General features: G+C 50.2%; 1 protein-coding gene across 4 annotated transcripts; it reads right to left on the bottom strand.

Moving 5' to 3' along the window:
* Positions 1 to 9: 9 nt before the first annotated feature.
* Gprin1 (G protein regulated inducer of neurite outgrowth 1) lies at positions 10 to 13,901 on the bottom strand. 4 transcript variants are annotated; one of them, XM_047554674.1, is made up of 3 exons: positions 13,442 to 13,901; positions 10,970 to 11,114; positions 10 to 4,020 (listed from the first exon to the last, which is right to left on the bottom strand). In XM_047554674.1, exon 3 carries the CDS (start codon positions 3,976 to 3,978, stop codon positions 1,045 to 1,047), a length of 2,934 nt encoding a protein of 977 aa, XP_047410630.1. In that variant the 5' UTR covers positions 3,979 to 4,020; positions 10,970 to 11,114; positions 13,442 to 13,901; the 3' UTR covers positions 10 to 1,044. The 4 variants fall into 4 exon arrangements, with proteins under 4 accessions (XP_047410630.1, XP_047410633.1, XP_047410631.1 ...); XM_047554677.1 differs by lacking the exon at positions 10,970 to 11,114 and adding an exon at positions 4,098 to 4,172; XM_047554675.1 differs by lacking the exon at positions 10,970 to 11,114.
* Between the last annotated feature and the right edge of the window lie 9,286 nt (positions 13,902 to 23,187).

The raw sequence follows: 23,187 nt of genomic DNA, 5'->3' as shown, positions 1-23,187 counted from the left end.
ATATAATAATATATGATGTTGCTTTGCTTCCTGATTTCAGTCAATCACAGCAGACAAGGGTTGGGGAAAGATTTTATTACCAATGTATACTGTGACAGTGTGTAGCCAAAAACTGAGGCTGGTGGGGTGGGGACAAGGGCACTGAGTGGTCACAAGGGACTTGTGGGGGCTCACAGCACAGGGGGAACAAGGGACTGAAGAGGGTGGCCTTTAATAGTGAACGGTGGTTATAGAATGAACTCTTCACCCTGTCCCCAATACCCTAGAACAGTTGTCACCTAGGCAGCTGTGGCCCAAGACCTTTCATGAGTCTGACTGTGACCTTCTCTCTTGTTTGAGACCCTCTGGCTTTTCAGCAACTCTCCTTCTCATCTGAGTCCCCAGTGCCCTTCCTGGCCTTTGGCCTCTCTGGGAATTGTGAACCAGTGAGCTGGTGGGAAAGGAGCTAGGGCTTGGGGGATGGGGAGATTGGAGTTGGGGAGGGACCACCAACAGCATGCAAGAGGTGCCCCAGCCATGGGGGCCAGCATATGCCCATTCGTTCAGAAACCTCCCAGGGCCACACATTCAGAGTCCAGCACACGTCGGGGTGGGAGTCTCACCAATCCTTGCACACATGGAGGGCCACTTAAAGATTTGCATGCAGTCTTTCCCAGTTCTGGGAATCTGGTCCCATTGGAGACCTCAACACACCAAATCTGGCCATCTCAGGAGCCTGCCTTAGCTCTCAGGGGGCCGGAGGTATGGGTGCTGAGTAGGTCCCCTTGCTAGCCCAGTGTGACCTGGAGGGAACGGAACTGAGGACTGAGGGCACGAGAGGGCAGCAGGGATGGGTTTGTGGGCTCAAAGCCACGAGGGAACTAAGTAGAGGGGTTTCATTTGTGTGTTTAGGACCGAATGGGGCTGGGAAGGGGATTAGAAGCCCCTAGAGGCTGCCCACCCCTCAGAGGGCTGTCGCACGCCGAGGGGACACCTTCTAGGGGTCTGGGGTCAAGAAGGGAGCCTGAGAAGGTTGGAAACCCGGGCGTACAAAACAGGGGCAGATCATTCGGCCGTGGGTCCTGCCCGCGAGCAGCACCGCGGCCGACGAACACTCTGCAGTAGAGCGCGAAAGAGGCCGGGCGGGCGTTTAGCGGCGCCATCCGGGGGCGCGGCGCGCACCGAGCCTGCTCTGCCTGGGCCTGCGCGCGCAGCGGGCGGCGGCGCGGGCGCCCCTTGGCGGCCGTGCTCCTCGATTTGCCGCTCCAAATGCTTCTGGATGGCCATGCCCAGCACCTCCACCTCCATGGCGGCGCCGTACACCTCCCACGTCATTCCTTTCTCGTCCCAGCTCACGTCGCGCACTGGCTCGGCCGCCTCCTGGGGCGCCATTGCGGCCGCCAGCGCCGAGCCTGGCCGCACCCGCACTTCGGGGAAAGCAGGGGGCGCGGCAGGGGGCGCGGCGGTCTGAGGCGTCATGGGCCCAGTGGCCACCGAACGCGTCTCAGCTGCACCCAGCGACACCTGCAGGCCCGCGTCCCGGCGTGAGGGCGGCCTGGGCGTGGGGCTGGGTGCGCGTGGCGCTGCCTGGAAGCTGAAGGCCGGGCCGCCCGCACCGTCCTGCGGAGACATGGGACTCACGGCCACCGAGACGCAGGCCTGTGCCCCTGCCTGTGTGCCTGCGTCCTCGCGCGGCGGTGGCGGCGGGGCACTCGCGTCCCACGACGGCGCCTTGGTGAAGTTGTCGCGAGTCCGTGGTCCTGGTGCGGGCGCTGAGGCCTCAGCACGGGGGCTTCTTTCGGCCTCAGTGGCCACCAGGTCTTTCTGGCAAAGACTGGGAGTCTCAGTGATGGGGGCAGGCTCTGGCTCCTTACCGCCCTCCACACTCCCGGGACCATCGCGGGGAGATGAGGCTGAACTGCAGGGCTTGCCATCTGATTGCCTGAAAGAGGAGGACTCGGTCTTCTTCGAAATGGGAAACCCCTTTCCAGAGGATGGGGACTCTGCTTTTCTTGGAGATGCAGAGTCGGCCTGTGATACAGGCTCCACGTTCCCAGACACAATGGGATCCGCTTTTCCTGAGGATCCCGGATCTACCTTCTCAGAGGTGTGTGGCTGCTCCTTTTGCAAAACTGCTTTTCCTGATGATGTGGCACCCTCTTGCCCAGGGAGCTTTGCTTCTGCCTTGCCCCCCGACTTTGGCTCAGCTTTCCCCAAGGCCTTGATTTCCTTCTTTGTGGAGGTCACAGGATTCCTCTTCTCCAGGGACAGAGGATCCACCTTTCCCTCTGGGATGGCATCTGCCTTCCCAGGGGACACCAGGCCTGTTTTGCTAGGAGTCATGGGGGCCTTTCCTAAAGACATGTAGTCCACTTCTCTAAAGGGGACAGTTTCTGGTTTCCCCCTGCTTATGGGGTCCACATTGCCTAAAATCAGGGGATCCGCTTTCCTTGAGACTGTGGGACCTGCCTTCTCCAAGGACCGTGAATCTCCTTTTTCCTCAGTCACTGCCCCAGCTTTTCCTGCAGGTGGAAGAACCCCTGTCTCCAAGGATCTGGGATCCCCTGGACCTGAGGACACAGGGTCTGTCTTGCCTGAAGATTCAGGATTCACGTTTCCAGAAGATGGTATTTTTATGTTTCTCTCAGTTGTGGGATCCAACCCTCTGGAGAACACCAGGTCTTCTTTTCCTAAAGATATAGTTACTGTCTTTCCCACAGACACATGTTCTGCCTGCCCAGAAGACAAGGGCTCTGGCTTTCCTGAGGTCACAGGATCCACCTTTTCCAAGGAAACTGGATCCATCTTGCCTAGAGACACAGGGTCTGTACTTGTCACAGATGTGGGATCTATCTTTCCTGAAAACATGGGATCCACTGGTCCAGCAGACACTGTTTTTGTCATTCTCACAGACACAGGACACTCCTCCCCTGAGGAGGCAGGGTCTGTCTTTGCCAGGAATCGAGGGTCCTCTTTTGCCAAGGACCCCATTTCTACATTTTCCATAGATGCAGGATCTGCCATCCTGGAGGATGTAGAATCCAACCTTCCCAAGGACCCTGGAGCCCCTATTCTAGAAGATACAGGCTCAGTCATGCCTGATAACCCTGGAGTCAGCTTTCCCAAAAGCCCAGGATCTGACTTTTCTGTAGGTATGGGATCCATGCTTCCCAAGGACATGGGATTAACCCTTTCTGAAGGTCCAGGATCTACCTTTTCTGTGGATGCAGAGCCCACAAGCTCCTCCTTTCTTGGGAATACAGGATCCACTTTGCCTGAGGAAACAGGATCCACCTTTCTCAAAGACCCAGGATCCTCCTTTGGGGACATTATATCCATCTTGCTGGAGCACAGAGGATCTCCTTTCCCCAAGGATTCAAGATCCTCCTTTCTTGGAGTCATGGAATCCACCCTTCCAGGAGGCACAGGATCTCCCTTTCCAGAGACTGCAGATTCTGTCTTTCCTGTCAACACAGGCTCTGGCTTCCTTGAGGAACCAGAGTCTTCCTTTCCTATGGACACAAAATCTGCCTGCTTTGAAGACTTGAAATCCCTCTTCTCCAAGAACACAGGATTTCTGTTCTCTGAGGACGTGGGATCAGTTTTCACTGATGACACAAGCTCTGGCTTTCTAGACAAAGTGGTTTCTGGTGTCCCTGAGATCAAGGCTCCATGTATCCCCAATGTCTCCATGGTAGCTGCCTCTTGAGGAGGGATGCAGGTGACAGAGGGGCAGGCCAAGTTCCCAGTGGGGCCCTCAGAGCAGGAGGCCCCTTCCCCAGCCCCACTGGGGCTGCTGTGTCTAGAGTCCATGCTTGGGGTTTGGTCAGGGGTGTGCCTAAGGCATGCAGGGCTGGCCTTTTGCTGGGAGGGGCAGCAATCCCTCATGGCCAGGCCCCCAGCACCCAGGCTCCCATCCTGTGGGCAGCAGAAGGGGTTGGGGGTGCTGGAGTCCTTCTGAAGCAGCTGGAACCAGGGTGGGTCTTCAGCACTGCCCATCTACCCTCATAGCCATGCTTGAACCCAGGCTGCTGTCTGGTTCTGAAATAAAGAGAGAGCAGACTCAGACTTAGGGGAGAGTCCAGGGGGTACAGTCCATCTGAGCCCCTCTTGCTCACCTTCCTCCTAGCAGCCCAGCCTCTTCACAGGGTTTTTTGTCCCTGTCTGATCCCTTCCTCTTCACAGGACCTAGGCTAAAAACACAAGCCAACCATGTCACCCCTGCTTCATCACACCCAGTGGTCCTCTGGATAGGACTTCTTAAAATGGCATTCAAGGCCCTTCACAACTTGGCCACAGCCTGACCTTTCAGCCTCACCTACTGTCTTCCCACCCTGGTCATACCCACCTTATGCAGCCCAAAGGTTATGCATTTGTTCTGGAGGCCAGAGCCACAAACTGATGCCATAGGGGTCATTTAAGTGAGGAAGCAGGTTGGGTATAAAACAAAAGGGAGAGGTGGGGACTATAGCAAAGAGTACATGCCCCGTTAAAGGCAAAGCCACTATTCCATGAGCCAAGTGCTGCCCTGGAGAAATGAAACCTGGTAGCACTAGTTCTTCCAGTGTCTTAAGAGAAGTGGAAATCCAGACTTAAATGTAAAATATGCTAATTAATTCAGGATTTAAATAAAAACCCAAAACATTATGTGGGCCAAAGAAAACATGTCTGTAGGCCACCAGTTTATGTCTGTGTAGGCCCTAGGGAGCTGTGAATGGTTTATAGTCAAGGAAGGGACATAGTCAGATGTGTGTGTTTTCAAAGATTCTTTTGGAATGGTGTGGAGGCTGAGCAGAAGGAGAAGAGGGACTGGGCAGTATCTATGAGGTCAGTCAACCATTCATTCTATCTTTCATTCAAGTAATCCTTAATTCATTTGTGTGGTCCCTTCTCTGCAACAGAACCTGAGCAATTGCATTATAAATGTATATATATGCTTACATACTAGGAATTGAACCTAGAGATGCTTACCACTGAGCCACATCACCAGCCCTTTTTATTTTTATTTGGAGACAGGGTCTTGCCAGGTTGCTTACTTAGGGCCTCGCTAAGTTGCTGAGGCTGGCTTTGAACTTGTGATCCTCCTGCTTTAGCTTCCCAAGCTGTTGGGATTACAGGAGTGTGCCACCATGCCCTGCTATTTGCAATAGCTTATACAAGAGATATCACAACAGAGGTCCTGAGGAAGATGGCATGAGCAGAATTGAGAGATCCAAAGGAAAACTGATGGAAACCAACTGACGGTAGTAGGTGATGGCTAGAGTGGCCCCCAAGACACTTGCTAGCATGGTACTGGGCAATGGTGCTGGGTAGGAGATCCAGGGAAAGAGAGAGCTCCATTCTGGACGAACTATGAAAGCTGGGGGACATTCAAGAAGAGAGTCCAGCAGGCAACTGGATCTATGATCAACTTTGTTCCATTACACACTAGCAGCCAGAGTGAACAGAGCTCATGATTCCCCCAAAAACCTTTTCAAAACTATCTCCCTAGTGTTCAGGCCACAATCCTTGAAGTCACACTTGATTTTCATACCCCATGTCGTATTTTGATCTATTTCAAAATACATTCAGAATCCCAACACTACCCTGGGCTAAACCCTCGCCATCTCTCATCTGGATTACCCTGGCTTTCCCCTTTCATCCCATCCAGACTCTTCTCAACACAGTTGCCAGAAAAGTCTGTAAAACCCAAGGCAGATCATGTCCTTCTGCTCAGAACCAAGTAGTATCTCCACTTCTCATGCCAAACAGAAGCAAACTCACAATAGCTCTTAAGATCCTACATTTTCTGGCTCCATTAATTCTTTTGGTCATTTCTCCTACCAGTCTCCCTTTTCCATTATGCTGCTTCAGCCCCACTGGCTCCCTCACTGCTCCCTGAACACTCGGAATACCTTACTCCTTGGCCTCAGGGCCTTTGCACTGACTGTACCCTTTGCCTGGAATGATTTCCCTTCAGATAGTGATCCACTCCCTGAGGCCTTTCCTGGCCCATACTATATAACATAGCCTCCTCCCCAACCCTGGCTGGCATTCTCTATCTACCTAGTCCCACTGAGTTTTTCTCCATTGTACCTGTCACCATCTGACATATCACATATATTTGTTTATTGTTTATGGCGTGTTCCTCTCATTAGAATGCCAGCTCCAGGAAGGTGGGGACTTTCTTGTGCTCATTGATAGATCCTAGAGTCAAGAAAAATGACTGGCAAGCTCCCAATAAATACAAGTTACATGAATGACTGAACGATTTTGCTGAGATTTAGATCTAACCATGCTATTCCTGGTTCAAAACTCTTCCTGTTCCTTTTTCTTTTCTTTTTCTTTTTCTTTTTCTTTTTTTTTTTTTTTTTTTTTGTACTGAGAATTGAACCCAGGGGTGCTTAACCACAGAGCCACATCCCCAACCCTTTTTACTTTTTATTTTGAGAAAGGGTCTCACTCAATTACTGAGGCTGACTTTGAACTTGCAATCCTCCTGCCTCAGCCTCCCAAGTCATTGGTATTACAGGTGTGCCACCATGTCTTGCTTCTTCTTGGAAAATTAAATTGGTTATCTTTTTAGAAGGACATTTAGCAATTCTATCAAAGTTTACATACATTACAAATCACATAGCATTTGAGCCATCAAACCCACCCCTAGGGATGTCCTGAAGATAGACTAGGAGATAGACTAATGTGCATCAGGGGGCATGAGAATCTGGGTGGCAGTGGAGAAAAATCAGGAAGCAGGACTGCTACATGTGTGACAACCACAGGGAACACCATGCAGCTACCAGGATATATGTGGAGTGCTGAGGAAAGATGCCATGATAATGTGAAAGAAAAGAGATCTAGGGGACAGCATGCATGTAGCCAAGGAAAAGGTCAGACACACATTTCTGGAAGGAATTCTTTAAAGCTTTCAGTGGTGACTGCCTCCTGGAAGTGAGACCAGGATGCAACCCGCTGTTGGGGTCCCCTCTTGTCTCTCCAAGTGTTCTATTTCTGTTCTTCAAGTGTAAAAACATCTTACTCCTTTCACTCTTAAAAAAAAAAAAAAAAGAAAGAAAAAAGACCAGGAATCTGAGAGTAGGAGATAAATACATATACGTATACATATATATATATATATATATTTTTTTTTTTTTTAAGTTGTAGATGGACACAGTACCTTTATTTTATTTATTTGTTTTTATGTGGTGCTGAGGATTGAACCCAGTGCCTCACACATGCTAGGCAGGCGCTCTACCTCTGAGCCCCAACCCCAGCCCCAAGATAACTTTTTATTTGGTACACACTTTTGTGACTGAATCTGGATTACCTGTGCACACAGTACAGGCATACATTGCTTAACAACAGGGATATGTTCTGAGAAATGTATTGTTGATAATTTTGTCATTGTGTGACTATTATAGAGTATACTTGCACAAACCTAGATGTTATGGGCCCATAACTCCATGTGGCCTCTTGATACAATCAAGAGACACAGTAAACTCTAGAAGTGTGAGGCTGCTGCTGCTGCTGCTGAAACACTGCACACTGTTTTACAGTAAACTTTTTTTATAAGTAGAAGGAGTACACTCTAATGATAAAATACAGTATAGTAAATACATAAACCAATAACATAGTAGTTTATTACCATAATCAAATATTATGCACTGTACATAATTTTATGTGCTATATTTTTATTCAACTGGCAGTGCAGGTTTATTTATGCCAACATCAGTACAAATGTGAAGAATATCCTGTGCTAAGATGTTATGACAGCCACAATGTCACTAGGCAATAGGAATTTTTCGGCTTCGTCATAATCTTATAGGACCACTGTTGTTCACTAGAATGTTACTATGTGGTACATGACTGTACCTTTTTTTTTTGGGGGGGGGTACTGGGGATCGAAATCAGGGCCTTGTGTTTGGGAGGCAAGCACTCTACCAGCTGAGCTATCTCCCCAGCCCCTGTACCTTTTTTTAAACAAGGGGAAAAGGGAAAATTTTAATACTTCCCTAATCTTGACCCTAAAGTTAGGGTCAAACCTATCTTTTTAATGTGGTTCTAAGTCCCTATATACATACTTACCTGCTGGAATTTATCTTTCATAATCTACTCCCACCCCCAAAGGATGCATACACAGACACTCACACCACACAGACATGAGTGTGACCTCTTTGGGTTGACCCGTGGCTTTGTGTCCTATGCCAGCTCAGCCTCTATACACCTCAGCTAGGGGAATCTTTGGCTCCCTCCTTTTCTGGCTATTTCTTATTTAAACCTTCAGGTCTCGGTTTAAATATTTCATCCTCTAGTGGGCCTTCACCCCCACTTCCTTTGGATTTCCATACCTCTTGTTCTTCCTCTAATCAATCAGGTTACTCTGCATGTATTCATTTACACCTCTGGGTCTCTGACTTGACCTCAAGTTTCGTTTTTTTTTAATTTACTATTTGTAGTTTTTTTATTTTTTAATTTTGGTTGTCTGTGGACCTTTGTTTTATTCATTTATCTATATGCGGTGCTGAAGCTGGAACCCAGTGCCTCACACATGCTAGGCAAGTGCTCTTCCACTGAGCCACAGCCCCAGCTTTGTCAACCTCAGGTTCTTAATGGAGACGCAATTACAATCAATACTGGTCACCACAGGGTCCCCCAGGCTTTGGGCTTGAGACTTGGAATGAGAGTCATCAACTAAGGTGGGGATCCAGGAGAAAGGATAGTTTTTCAGAGGATGGTACGGCACTTGGGTTTGAGGAGTAGAACTGGGGTGCCTGTCAGACTTATGAAGGAGTCAGATGGAGGACAGGTCTGAAGCACAGGAGAGGTCTGGCTGGAATCTTTTGGATCTGGTTTTAACCAGCATAAAAATGAGAGTTAGAAGGTCATTGATCCACAGGGCTCAATCAGATTTGAGTTGAATGGATGGGGTCGATCTGCATGGCTTACCTTTTGATAGTGATATAGGTGTGTTGGGAGTAATCCTAGTTCTTGGCTCGCAGCAGTTAATATCTCAAGTGTGTAAACTTGCACTGAGGAGCATTTCACTCTGACCACCTAGGAATGTAAATAACTGCCCCCAAATTGACCTAGTGTTACCAAGGGAACCTGTATAGGGGCCTGGTGGTCTGATCACCCATGGCACATTGTGATTGGGCAAAAAGTTTATAAAATGTATAGTTTTCCTGCAATAAACGAGTTTGCAGGTTGCTCGCCACAAGCCTGCTTTTTACCCAACTCCTGGGGTCTGGGTTCTGACTCTGCGGCTCTTACCTGCACCTGAGCTAACCTGGCACACCCTACATGGGTGGAAATAAAAATTTAAGAAAAACAATAGAGCAAGGAAGATGATGAAAGATGTTGACATCCTCAGAGTGAGGGAGATGAGGGTGGGAACTGTGGCCAACTGGAGGGCACTGATCCCTTCTAAAGGGGCAACTGAATTCAGTTCTGCCAGTTGTGGTCAAATAGGAATCCATCCATTAGTTCAACATTTATTGGACACATAAACAATGTTCTAGGCACTGTTCTTGGTGCTGGAACACAGCAGTGGGTAAGAAATGCACAGTCCCTGACTTCCAAAGCAGGTAGACTGGGAAGAGAGTAATAAACAAGGAGCATACAAATAAACAATATAATTTCAAATACTAGATGCTGTGGAGACAAAGGAGTGGGCAGCTGGTTTGGACACGTGGTCAGGAAAGGTCTCTCTGAGGAGGTTAACATCTGAGCCAACCACGAAAAAGCCAGAGTGGCAGGAGGAGAGCTGGAAGCAGCAGCAGCCAGTCTCACATTCATTGGGGGGAGGAGTGGGGATTCTCCTAAGGGGACTGGGAACCCCCTAGAATGCTTTTAGTAGCGAAGTGAACGTGGCTTCTAGGTGGCCATGTCTCCTAATTTATTGAGCAAAGTCATGAATCTGGATTTTCTACATCTTCAACATTGTCTCATTTTTTAAAATATCACACAGGCCAGAACCCTTCTGCAGGTCAACTCTGATCCGAAAGCCACTAGCTTGTGAGCTCTGATCTATCTGGTCCTTGGGACTGTGGAGAAGGATGTTATAAGCCAGAGTAGACTGATGGGCAAGAGAAAGGGCCCAGGTTCCAGAGAGGGCCAAGATCTGCTTGTCATGCCTGCCTCAGTTTCCCCCTCTGGAAGGTAGGAATTCAACAGCTGCCAGGGAGGTGTACAGGAAGTTCAAGCTGCAACTAGAAGTAGTCAAAAAAAGCTATCAGGGAGTGTTCTGGGTCCTCAATACCTCATTTCAGTCCAATAGCTCAGCCCTAGGGTCTGCACACACTAGCCCAGCCAACAAGTTCCTCCTGGGTGAGGCCTGGGCAAAAAGTCTGGACATCTCACCACTTACCAGCCGCATGGCCTCAAGCAAGGCCCTTTTCCTCCCTGGGAGCCCTGAAAATCCCACCCTTTGCTCTCCCAGGGCTGTTATGAGAATTAAAGAAGATGATGGGTGTGTGTGGCTCTGCTCACTTCAGGGCTGGGCTGTGTACATGAAAGGCCTGTTTTTATCTACTCAGCCTGTCAGAGCCCAGCTGTGCTCCCAGGAGGGGGTTGGGGGCTGCAGCAGAGAGCAAATCAGCAAAATTCGGCCTTTTCACATGCTTGTTTGACCCACAGGGCTTAAAAAAAAAAGTTAAAAAGTTAAATTTAAATAAAGGAGTAAAGCGATCAACATTTAAAAATTAGAATTCGTGTGAGAATTGGATTTCCAGAACCTCCTGGAAAATTAAAATTTGACAATCTCAGTATGTTTCCTGCGGGGGATGTACTCTCCAATTAGCCGCAATCCTCACCTCTCCCTAGGGTGTCCTGGACACTGAGGCTTACCATTCTCATTGATCACTAAATTTGTGCTGTTGTTTTTCTCATAGCCAGCCCTTCATGTATGGTACCCTCCTGACCTATAGCCACCAAAGCCACTCTGAACTGGATGCCAATAAAGGGAGGAAGTGACCTCACACAAGTAAAGCACTTACTATGGGCAGACCTCACATACCTGGCAGGTAGGTACTATGTTCCTGTTTTTCAGCCAAGGAAGTTGAGGTTCTGAGAAGTAGGCATGGCCCAGCTGGTATGATGCCCCTTTGGCAAGTCTCCCTGGAAGAGGCTGGCTTTCCAGTTTCCTGCTCAAAGTTCTGTCCCTGAAATAGGATGGGTTCCAGGGTAGAGACAGACAGCCTGGCCAGGGTGGTAGACCCATCTTAGTCATTAACTTGCTGTAGGACTTTGGGTGAGTTTTCTACTCTCTGGGTCTCTGTTTCCCAATCTGTTAGATGGGGCCAAAAGATCAATGCCAGAGGCTCTGTTGCTCAGTTCTTCTGGGCCCTTCCTGGCTCTGAAGGAAGCATCTGTATTCTCCAGTCACTACTTCAAGAGGCAGCCCAGGCCTGGGGATCCACCTCCTCCCCACGCACTTCCTCTAGAACCCACCCCCACCCACTTTCCTACTATGTGCTCAGCCTTAGGCCCAGATCTCTCAGGTTCAGTTCATCATCTGGATCCCATACCAATCTCACGGGGGGACATTTTCACTCCATTCCACATATGAGGATACTGAAGTAAGAAGAAGAGACGTGACCCAGGGCACACACTGTGGGGAAGAAGTGGTTCAAAGCCAGTTCCGTCTGAGCCCAAAGCCTGGGTTCTTCCCAATCATATCAGCCAGGATCTTGGACACTAATGCTTGGCTCTTAAAACCCCTTTCTGTTCCTTGGAACCAGGCCAAGGCTCCTCTGGATCCTGTGGATCTCACAGGCAACCGTACTATGGAGCATGCAGTAGAGGAAGCAAGAATGTCTCTGCATACATACACCCACCTGCAGGAACATGCACACCCAATGAACAGATGATCTGCACACTTAGGCATAAACAGGTGAGTGTGACCCAATTGAGGTAGAAGGCTGAAATGACTGAGTAGGTGTATGGAATGGCTCACCTGGTATGGGAAGGAGTAAGCAGACTGCCTGTGGAGATCTGTACAAGCTTAGGTCAGTCTGGAGCTAGGACTCAGCTCCTGAGGTCTGCTCAAGAAAATCTTGATGTGCGTACATATAACCTGTATGTGCAGAATGGCCTGTGTGTTTGCACATCCATGGGGGCCTCTTGGACTCTGTGGGTGTGCACATATGACCACATGGCCTCATGGTCTCACTCATGGGAGATTAGTCTGGGTTTGTGCATAGGTACTGTATTCCACAAAGGCATAGCGGTCCCTTTGAATACCCAGAGACCTGGCTAGCCTGTTTCTTTCCCTCTAGGATTTCTTGCCAGTCTGGAGAACATCCCTACACCCCCAATCAGGGCCAGAACTGCCAGGCACCTGCAAACATCTCCTCCCATGGTAACAAGACTGACAAAAGCTTGCAAGATTTTGGCAGGCATATGTGCCTGAGTATTGAAAATCCTGGTCTGCAGCCCCTTGTCCACTAGTCCCTTCAGAAGAGCAAAGCCTGCCCGGGACGGTAGGAGAGAAGTCTAGCAAAGGGTTATAGTCAGACTTTTCCCCCCAGAAACAGCCCCCATGCATCCATCCATCCATAGGAGAGCAAGAATGGGCATTTAGGGCATGCTAGTGTGGGTGGGGTAAGCAACAAGCTAAGAGACAGTAAACCTGTGTATGATAGGGAGTGTGTTCACAAGGGTGACAATCTACTCCAGATTCTAGGTATAGGAGGGACACCATGAGCAGGTGTGAGCAGGCACAATCAGACCACAGTAGGTTGACTGGGAGTGTGCTGTGATCAGGGTATTGTCGAGTTGAGTATGCTGTGATCTGTGATGGCTAGTGTGAGTGCTTAACTGTGCCTAAGTGTATACACAAAGCTCTCTCACTCGGTGAACTGGGTGGGTACACAGGTGGCTGTGTGTTTGAGTCTGATGGAATGACCAAGGGCCATAGCGGGTGTGTGTGTAGACCTGTGGTGTAGACCTGTGGCCTGGTCCAGGTGATCTCCAGTGCGGTGTGTGACCGTACCCCAGGGTGTGTGCCACACTGGGTGTGCAACGGCGAGTGTGCTCAGTGGTGCCAGTGGAGCCACTCAAGCGCTGCGGAGCTCGCTCTGGGGAGATGAATCAACGCGGGCGGACCCCCTCCCCCCCAGTGGCGGGAAGCGCCCCCTCCCGCACTGCCGCGCGGAACAAAGCAGCCAGCAGCGTCCAGGCCGGACGCGGGGCCCCAGTCCTGCACGCACCTCTGCCAGGCCCGCAGGGCCCCTCGGGGGTTCGGGCCAGGGATGCCGGACCCGCCCCCGCCCCGCCCCAGCGAAGAGCCTGGAAACAGACACCTGCCGCCCCCAGCCACGCGCGAACACACAACCCAGCGCTCGCGGTGCGCGGTGCGCGGTGCCAGAGCCCCGCAGCAGAGGGGCTTTGAAGACCCTGGACAGCGGCTGCAGAGCGGCCACGAGCGAACCCAAGGGGTCAAAGCCACGCTCGTGGAGGGAACAGCAGGTGCGGGCGCGGCGCTTACCCGGCGGTGCCGTTGCTCCGGCTCTTCGGCGCCCTGCGTTCTGGCTTCCGCCGCTGCCGCCGCCCAAACGGCCTCGGCTGCCTCGGGCCAGGCTGGCGGGTGGACCCGCGGACTCCGCGCTGCTGTCTCCGGAGCCGGTCCGCGCTCCCGCCCCGCGCCCCGCCCCGGGCATGCGCGCTGGCGGCCTCGCGGCCTCGGAACCCGGGAGGGGGCGGTGCCCGCGGGGAAATCAGAGCTGGAAAGAGGGAGGGGCGCCCCCAATCTGCAGCCCCTCACAGTAGCCCCTGTCTTACAGAGTGCCCCGCCCTTCTTCTCCGGGTTCCCATTTCACAGACCAGGAGACTGAGGGGTGGAGAGACTGCCCATTTGCTGCGCGCCAAAAGAAGGCGGGGCGTGCTGCCTCTCAAATCTCAATCAACGCGTCCCCGCGAACGCTCTCTCGTTTCACCGAGGAGGGAATTGCTGCTCGGAGACAGGCAGCCACTTGTCCGAGGACCTGCGGCTCCTGCATGGGGACCCAGGTCGTTGTGATCTCCAAGCTCCCTCTGAGAGGAAATTTCCCGCCTCCCCCTCGGCCGCACATCCGGCCTTCTCTGCCCCCGCCCCCGCCCCGCCCCCAGCCCTTTGTCTCGCCGCTGCCCACGCTCCTACGAGTGGAGGGGACGCCTGCGGTGGTGGTTCTGGAGAGGAGCTTTTCATTCTCCCTCTGCCGTCCTTCCCAAACAGGGTGTCCGCCCACTCTCCTTTCTGTGTTAGCTGGGTTCTCCTCTGGATACCCCTGAGCAGGTCATTTCACCCCCTTTAAGCCTCAGTTTCCTGATCTAGAAAATGGGGCTAACATTAATCACCTTGGTGGTTTTGGAAGGATGAAGGCGCCCGAAGTAGGTGTTCAGGGGCTTGAAGTCGAATCTGAATTGCCAAAGACATGAGCACTCACTGCCCTCTCCCTCCACGTTTCCTGGCATAGAAGTGGTCCCTTGCTCTTTCAGTTTCCCTGAGGAGAAAATAACTGTAATTGTCCTGGAGGTGATAAAACCCTCTCTTTAGTAGGTGAAACCACCTACTAAAAATAGTAACAACTAATGTTAATGAAACTTATTTAGGCACAAACACTGTAATGAGATTTTGTTTACAGGTTTCATCTAATTTCAATTTCCAATCATTCAGGAGAAAGGATTAATGTATTATAACCCATTTTCAGATAAGAAAACATACAATAAATATAGTGAAACTGGGAATTCAAATTTATGCAATTTAACTCCTGCAACTTCATGCTTAACTCTGTCTTAGCCTTCTCCCTTATCTGGTGAACCACAAGTCACCGTGGCCTTAAAATAATTTTTTATTTTTTAAATCCGATGGCAAATGAATAAAATTCATGAGACTGGCGTCTTCAGTCGGGATCCCAAGGAAGGGAGAAAACGGTAAAGTGCCAGACCAATTTTCAGCACCACGGACAGCACACACACAGCGCAGGGCTGCTTCCTTATATTCCTAGTCCTGAAACTGGTTCATTCACTGGTTACAAGGACACTTAATTTCAGACTTCACACACCCTATTCTGCATCCATCATTTCATTCTCCCCCTAAAATATTTCAAGGCAAATATTATAGACTCCATGATAGAGACAAACAAATCTTGGGGAGGTTCACAAGACATGAAAAGTAGGAAGAGCTAAACTGATCTAAAAAGTTCTCCCTCTGGCAGAATGAGGGTGGACAGGAGCAGATCCCACACGTATGTGAAGAAGCTGTGGCAGGTGAGGTTCGATGATACCTGAATCATGGCAACTTTTCTTGGTATGGAGAAGAGGGGCCAGACTCAATACCTATTTAGGGGTAAAATGAATATATTTGGGCGTGGGTTGGATGTTGGAATGATGGGAGAAAGGGTTCTGCTGCCCCTCTGAGGTTTTGCCTTAAAAATCCAGGTGAGTGGAGGATCTATACCTGATGAGTCCTAGGAAAAGGAGGGCGCTTGTAGGATAGTCACAGTGAGACATATGAGCCCAAAGCTGAATTCTGAAGTGACTACCACTGAAAATGAATTAGGAAGTCCATCAACTGAGACTGGTAATGGAGGCCATTAGAGATGTGTCAGCCTGTGGAGGGAGAGTATAAACCAAATAAGGAGTCATGCAGACCTTGGGTCATCATTGAAGGAATGACTGCCATGGTGGTTCTGGTGGTGGGTGGTGCAAAGGATGAGAAGCACAAGTCTGAGAAGCCAGCAGAAACCCAAGAGAGTGTGATATTTCAGAAGGCAAGGGGAGAGAATGTTCCAGAAGGGAGACAATGTGAACCATATTAGGAAGACAAAATGTCACCTGCAAGGTGTCCTCTGGATTTGAAAAGAAGGTAACTGGACACTTGATCAGAGCAGTCAGTAGAGTAGCGGAGTGTTGGGGGTGGAAGGCCGAGTTGGTGGAGGGGAGTTTGATGATCAAATGGGAGTAGGGAAGTGGAGTGGAGGCTGGAGATGTAGCTCAGGGGTAAAGTGCCTGCCTGGCATGAACTGTGGGTTTGATCCCAAGCACTGGGGGGCGGGGGGGAGAGGAAGTGGAGTGAGCAATTATACACCTTTCTCAAGAAAGTTGGGCTGAGAGAAAAGAAGGATAATGATCGCTATGGAAATAGAAGGTTAAAATGGAGACGACTCAAAGGCATTAAAATCCTGATGAGAAAGGCCCAGGACAGAGGGAAAAGGGAGGATGCCAGCAAGGCAGAGCATGAGGACTGGGCCCAGACACTCAGGGGGAAGGAGAGGTGGGATCCAGATCCCTGGGGTGGTTTGCAGAAACTGAGATGAACATTGAAGGCATGTGGTTTATTTGTGTGGTGCAAGGACATCAGTAGGGGAGTGGAAAGGTGACCCAGGAAAGGAAGGCAGCCAATGAGAGGTTGTTATTAAGCCAGCTACCACAGTAGGTGAGAGAAACTTAATTCTGCAGGGAAGTCTTGGAAAATGGGGCAAATGCACACTTCAGAATTCCTCTGGCCAAGGACAAGAGATCTGGGGTATGCATATCCCACAACTGGCAGATGTTGGTTAAGTGCCTACCTGGAATATGTTGCCTGGGCAATACTGGTCCACAGTGCATGGGAGTGATATGGGTTCAGCAGCAGTCTGAGAGTGTCTTTGACAAAGATGCTGGTATTGACTGTTGGGAGTCCTGATGGTGGTCACAGAAATGGTCAGGGCATTCAAGGGGATGTGCAGAGCTCTATCCATGTCTGCTACATGGACATAGGGTCTTTTGTCATCTGTGTCTTTTGCTGTGCTCTCTAACCCCTCTTTATCCAAAGGGACTTGTTGATAAAAAAACATTTTTAATGGGAATCTTCAGACAACAAGATAAAACATTTATTAAGACACAAATGGAGCTCCAAATGGGTAGGGAGGCAATCTGTGGATTCAGGCTTGGCTTTGCCAGTTACTAACTGTGTGGTCTTGATTTGAGTTCTCTCCGAACTTCACTTTAGTTTTATATATAACACTAGAGCTCTGAGAAAACTACACCAAATGCCTGGCACAATGTAGCCATTGTAGAGGGTGCTACTGTTTGGATGAGCCCAACATGTACACCCTTTTCTGACCATAGAACCCCATTTTCCTGGGGAACCACCCCCCCCACTCCAGTTTGTATGGTGGGGTAGGGTGGACTCCACTGCCAGCTCTAGCGGGGGATAGTGACCCAGGCCTGGTCAATTGATGTCCAAGGATTCATCCTGAGGGTGGGGGTAGAGCAGGGGACCAAACTCAGAGCAAGTTACTCTCTTTTGTGGAACTTTGGGGGTTGCTGAGTTGATGATGGGTCCACATGCTGGAGGGGCATCTTTGTCCTCACATGGAGAGGGTCTGCCTAGGATTGGGGTTTGGGACCACCTTTTGACAACCAACATGGTCACTCACACCCATAGGAGTGTGTGTACACCCATATTTTGGGTTGGTCTGCTGCTGGGGAGCCCTACACATGCGTACGCACAAGAAGATAAACAAGTGCCTGCAGCTCCTTGGCTGGCGCCCAGGCCGGGGGTGGAATAAACAATCCTGGTGACTTTCTGAAAAGCAAGCGTGTGTGGCAACAGGCACCATGGAGACAAGCAGACTGTACCACAGCAGACAGCAGACAGTCCCCAATGCCACCCCTGTGCATGCCTGCGTGTGTGCACACACATACACACACACACACACACACACACACACACACACATGCTGTCCTTTCCTCTTTCATGTTCATATCACGTTCATATACATTCCATCAAACACAATCTTTCTTTCACATCCAGGACCACCCACTCGTGTGGTCTAGCCAGCCACCCCCATTCCAGTTTTGCTTGATGCAGAAAGCTTTGGAGAAGATCTGAGCTTCCCAATACAACAGCATCCATAATTCCTGACCCCTTCACCTGTACACTGGTCCTTGTCAGGGACCCAGGAAAGGTGTGTGCTCTGGGTGTATGTGTGTGTGTGTGTGTAGGTTGGGGTTATCATAGTGGGCAGTGACATGTAATCTTAACTTTCTCTAAAGTTCTTGCATAAAGTTCTCGTGCTTCAGGGATACACACACACAACACACATTCACTCACTCCTTCAAAAAAACCCTTACCCAGACCCTGCTGCCCAAGGGTTGTACAGAGACTCAGATGCATAACTCTACATGCTTGAGATGATGATAAGGATGGTATTGTACTATTTTCTGATTCCCTAAGTTTCTGTAGTCATTATCTCATTTAATCCTTAAGGAAAATCACCCAAGACAATTACAATTGTTATTTCCATTGAATAGGTGAGGAAACTGACATTCAGAGAGGTTAAGCAAATTGTCAGGGTCACACAGCTAAGAAGGGGACAAATATGGGAATCAATCCAGCACACTGTTAGCCTCACGCAGATGTACATGCAACACTGTATGCACCACTGTCTCCTGTCAATCCAGATAACTTATGCCCATGGAGTTGTCTTCCCATCCCTGACCTCTTCACATACAACATCCCCAGGCTCTCACTTTGCTGTCTGAGATTCATGAGACTCCCTGGCTTGGGAATATATGCACACAGCCTGATTCCACACAGACCCCCTCCCTCCCCTGCTACAACCCCCCACCCCCCACAGCTGCAGGCCCTGTCCCAGCTGGGGGCGGCCCCAGGATTTGGATGGGTGACTCAGTCTGAATCATGGCCCAGCTGCTCCTTGGCAGCCCCTCCCCCATTCTGCCCAGAAAGCCTATTTGGAAGGCAAAGGTGGGTCTTGGAGTGGAGGGCAGGGAGTGGGGGGGGGGGCACTTGAGAAGGAGGAAAAGGCACAAGAGGGCTTCTCAGGCAGCCCCCACCCTGCCCCTCATTCTGCCAGGAAATGGTGTCCTTTGTTTGGACTGAGACCAGGGGCTCCCTCTCTAATACCAGGGCCCATTTTGGCTCGCCTCCTCAATGTTTGGGTCCTAATAATAACATCAACTGTAACACTGTTCAGTATTCTAGTTGATCACTCACATTTTATAGAACTACAGTTTACAAAGCTCTTTCTCATCAGCATAATATTTAATTCTCCTACTGGTCTTAGGGGGTGGCAAATTAGCATCTTTGCTTTGGAACTGAAGAAACAGGCTCAGAGAAGTACATGAAATGATCAGTGGCACACAGCTGGTGAGATGACTGAGCCTGGATGGAAGTCCCAGCCCTCTGGTCCATTCTGTGGGAGGTAAGGCCTGGAGCTGCAATGGAACAAGGTGGGGCACTGCAGGGGCATCATGGGGACATGGGTGGGCATCAAAGGAGCATGGTACTGTGGCATGGTTGAGCCATGGCAGGAGCGTGGCAGGAGTATTGGGGATACACAAGAAGGCATGGCAGAGGTATGACTGGAAGTATGGTTTGTGGCAGAGATGGAAAAACATTTTTCCTTTACCTTCCTGCAATTCATGATTTATGGAATTATTTATGTTTTCAAATCTTTTAAGTTTCAAACCAATATACCAAGACAAACAAATTCAAAGCATGGAGTTTCTTCTGAGAAAGCTTTGTTGTGGGAACCTTTGCTTCCTGAAGCCTCAGTTTCCCCATCTGAAAACAATAGGTCCAGTTCTGTGGCAGGATATAGGCTTTTAGGAGGCAGGAGTGAACTCACTCTCAACAGTCGTTTCAGAAGCTGTAAAGGACTCCACAAGGGCTGCTGGTTTTCACATTTTGTTTCATCCTTTAAAGAAACACTGTGGGTGCTGGGCAGAGGGTTGAGTGGGCTTCTGGGAGCCAGGGGGTGGTGCTGTGGGGGGAGTGGGTGACATCTCTTCCTTTCCCCCTGCCTGGGCTCCGTCTGGCCTTCCCCCACCCTCAGCCCAGAGCCTGTTTCTAGGCAACAGAATGGATGCAGGGATGGTTCGGAGGGGAGAGAGCTATAAATAGGGAAGGGAGAAAACAAAAATAAAGTTCCAGAGAAAGCTGGGAAGCCGCATTACTGGGGGGTGGGGGTGGGGAGACTGGGGCAGGGAGACAGACAATGGCAGGGAAGCAGGGACAACCCCCTAGCCCTTCATCATTTTTTGCTTAGCTGCCTGACAAGGGTCCATAGAGTGATGACATGGGACCGAAGGGGGTCTCTGTGCACACAGCTGAGCAGAATGAGGGAGGTAAGGAGAAAGTACTTCTGGTCAGAGGAGTAGGAAAATTCAGAAGAGGGAAGGATTTCAACAGGCAGAGTTGAGGACAGCTTGTCCTGATGGAGAAAGGAACCCAGGCAAAGGAAGAGAAAGCACAGACCAGGAGGGGTGGAGCTGAAGGCAGGATCTCAGGCGTCAGGAGGCCCTGCAGGGTCAGCCTTGCTAAGGCACACCCCCTGTGCCCATACCTAGGCACAGGGGTGGGAGCTTTCTCTTGTATGCAATGCTGGCTGTCCACAAACCACATTTTTTCATTCAGGTTTCAGCTCCACCTCATCTCCTCAGACACCTGACCTGACCACCTCGTTTTAATGTTGCCTTCATCCCCTCCATGTGACTTCCTTTTATGTTCTTCATCAAATTAGAAATTGTCTTGTTGATTGTTTTGTGATCTCTGCAAGGTGAGTTGTTTGAACATTGACCTGCAGGGCTGTTCCCTGAAGTCTCTAGCTTCTAAGAACAGAACAAGTGTGTAATGCACACTACTGGAAGACTAATGAACTCACACAACACACATGGGCAGCACCCATGTACACACATGAACACAGATACAGACACAGCACAAACGCATGTCCATACCAAGATGTGTGAACCCTGTACTAACTCACAACACGCTCCTAGGTTTCCTGACATTGCATAAGTGTCTGTAATCTCCACATTACTACTTCTCTACATTTTCCTATTGCTTTTCATTTGTTTCTTCACAAAGCCACAGAAAGTCCATTTTGGAAATTCCAAAGGGGTTGTGCTTTGGACTCAGGTTTGGGGTGCAATGTGTCTTTTGCCACTTCCCAGCAATATGACCAGGGAATGTGGTTTTGCCTCTCTGAGCTCCATTTCCTCATCCACAAATTGGGGCAAATAACAAAGAAGCCTTGAGGTTGGCTTCAAGTAAAATTAATGGAGTTAAGTACCATCTGCCTGGGCACTTGGGAAATGTCTTTGTTCCCGTCACATGGAGGAACCCATGATCGGTGTGTGCTCTCACACGCGTACGCACATAGCCAGGACTGCCTTCTGACACAGGCCTGGCACCCTCTGCTAATGCTTCTGGACCTGTGCCTGGAATGTATTTAAAGTGACCCTGGCAGATGAGAACATTGGTCTCTGAGCAGAATCATTCTCAGTGGGACCAGGTGTAGGGCTTGGCACCCGGAAGGAGGAATAAATCTCCCTACAGACCAGATGGTGAACCTGGTTTTGTCATCTAAAAATGGGGATCAGGCACTGGTTGCTGGATCAAGGGTGCAAACTTCTTTAGAGGCCAAGCCATTCATGAAAATAGAGGATAAGTGTAATACAGCAAGGAAAGGACTATGGCAACTGGAAAAGGTGTGCTCAGCCCAAAGATACTCGATTTATTTTTTATTTTTTGGGTACTGGGGATTGACCAGGGGCACTTAACCAATGAGCTACATCCCCAGTTCTTTTTGTTTTTTGAGATAGGGTCTACTGAGTTACTTAGGTCTTTACTAAATTGCCGAAGCTGGCCTTGAACTTGCAATCCTCCTGCCTCAGCCTCTCTAGTCTCTGGGATTACAGGCACACCACTAAGCCCGGTACATATTCACATTTTAAAAGTTTAAAACCTTGTGGTAGCAAAGAAAACACAGTTAGAGGCCAAATTCAACCAAGGGACACAAGTTTGCAATTCTCAAGGACAGTGGATTGTAAGTATTGTCTTAATTCAGCCAAAAGGGATTTCGAGCTGTTTGCACCCTCACTCACATGAGTCACAAAATCCAAGGCCACCAGTTCGTTCTACACACACACACACATACACACACACACCAACACACACACCAACACCAACGTCTGCCAGCTGCTTCCTGATTCAGGGCATAAAGGCCCCCACGTTGCAGACCAAGGTGACCAGAGCAGACTGGTCTCCAGCTTCAAGGACTTCCCATGTTTGGCGTTGCCCCTCGCCGCAAATAACTCAGGGTAGGAAGAGACGCTAATACTTCGGGATTATTAAATAGAGCGTTTCCAGTTTTGCAGCTGGCGAGTAAGGCGTGGGTTTCGGCTTGAAAGAGACTCCACCAAAGCATAAAAATGGGCGGGGTCTTGCGCAGGCAAGGTTGGGGGGCCTCTGCGGCAGAGCCAAGCCCTGCTTCAGCTCGGTGTGGGCGGAGCCTCTGCAGGGCTGGGTGGGACCTATACAGCAAAAGAGGGCAGGGGCTACACACAGATGGGAGCGAGGCCTAGAAATGGGAGCTTTTCTGCCAATGAAGGCAGGGCTTTCGTGCTAGCGGGGGCGGAGCCTCGGCGCAGAACCCGCGACGTCACCACCCCTTTCTTCTTCACTTTGAGGTGGCGTTTGGGGGCCCCCTAGTGCTGATCGGCTCAAGGCTCCCGGACCGCCTCCTAGATTTCTATCGATGATCGCCCTCTTCAGCTGAGACCTCAACATTTCAGACGCCCTTCTAAGGATGGAGACGGCATGTCGGAGCTCTGTCCTCTTCTGAGAGACAATCGCTCTTCCCTGCCCCCTTAGTGTTTTGTTTTTTGTTTTTCTGCCTTGGGTAGGTGAGAGCAAGGCTGAGTGCGTATACACGTTCAAGAGTGGGAGAGGTCTGCGCATTAACAGCGTCTTTCTGTTAACTGTCTGCGCTGCTGGTTTCTGAAGGCTTCTGCGTGGCTTCTGTCCAACTGTGAGCGCACACGCGTGTCTGCACGTGCGCGCTGGTCAGGGTGCTTACTCTCAGGTTCACGTGCTGGGACCGCTTACTTGCACGCTTGTTCGCGCGAGCGTGCGCATCCGCGCGCCCGCGCTGCCTCTACTGCGCGGGGCTTCCCTTGACTCTGCATCCCAGTAAGCGCTTTACAGCCCAGAAGGTGGCGCCCAAAGCCACCTTCCTATCTTACAGTCCGCTGCGTGTCTCAGTCCTGTGGGGTCCCCTCTCCCACACCGGGTCACGGGCGGGAGACCGACAGTAGGAGATGGAGAAGCCAAGGACCCAGCTAGTCAGTTTTGTACCTGGCTTGAGCGTACCAGTCTCCACAGAGCTGAAGAGCAGTCTGGAAATCTGAAGCCCATCTCCCTCCGCCACCCGACTCCCAGCCCAACCCTGCCCTTGCGGTTCTGAC

This window comes from Sciurus carolinensis, chromosome 6 (genome assembly GCF_902686445.1).
Source record: "Sciurus carolinensis chromosome 6, mSciCar1.2, whole genome shotgun sequence".
Taxonomy (NCBI): domain Eukaryota; kingdom Metazoa; phylum Chordata; class Mammalia; order Rodentia; family Sciuridae; genus Sciurus; species Sciurus carolinensis.
This window is presented reverse-complemented; position numbering and strand designations above follow the sequence as displayed.

Excerpts from the sequence above, each read along its gene's own strand:
- Gprin1 (XM_047554674.1), bottom strand. The coding sequence starts at position 3,978 with ATGGGCAGTGCTGAAGACCCACCCTGGTTCCAGCTGCTTCAGAAGGAC.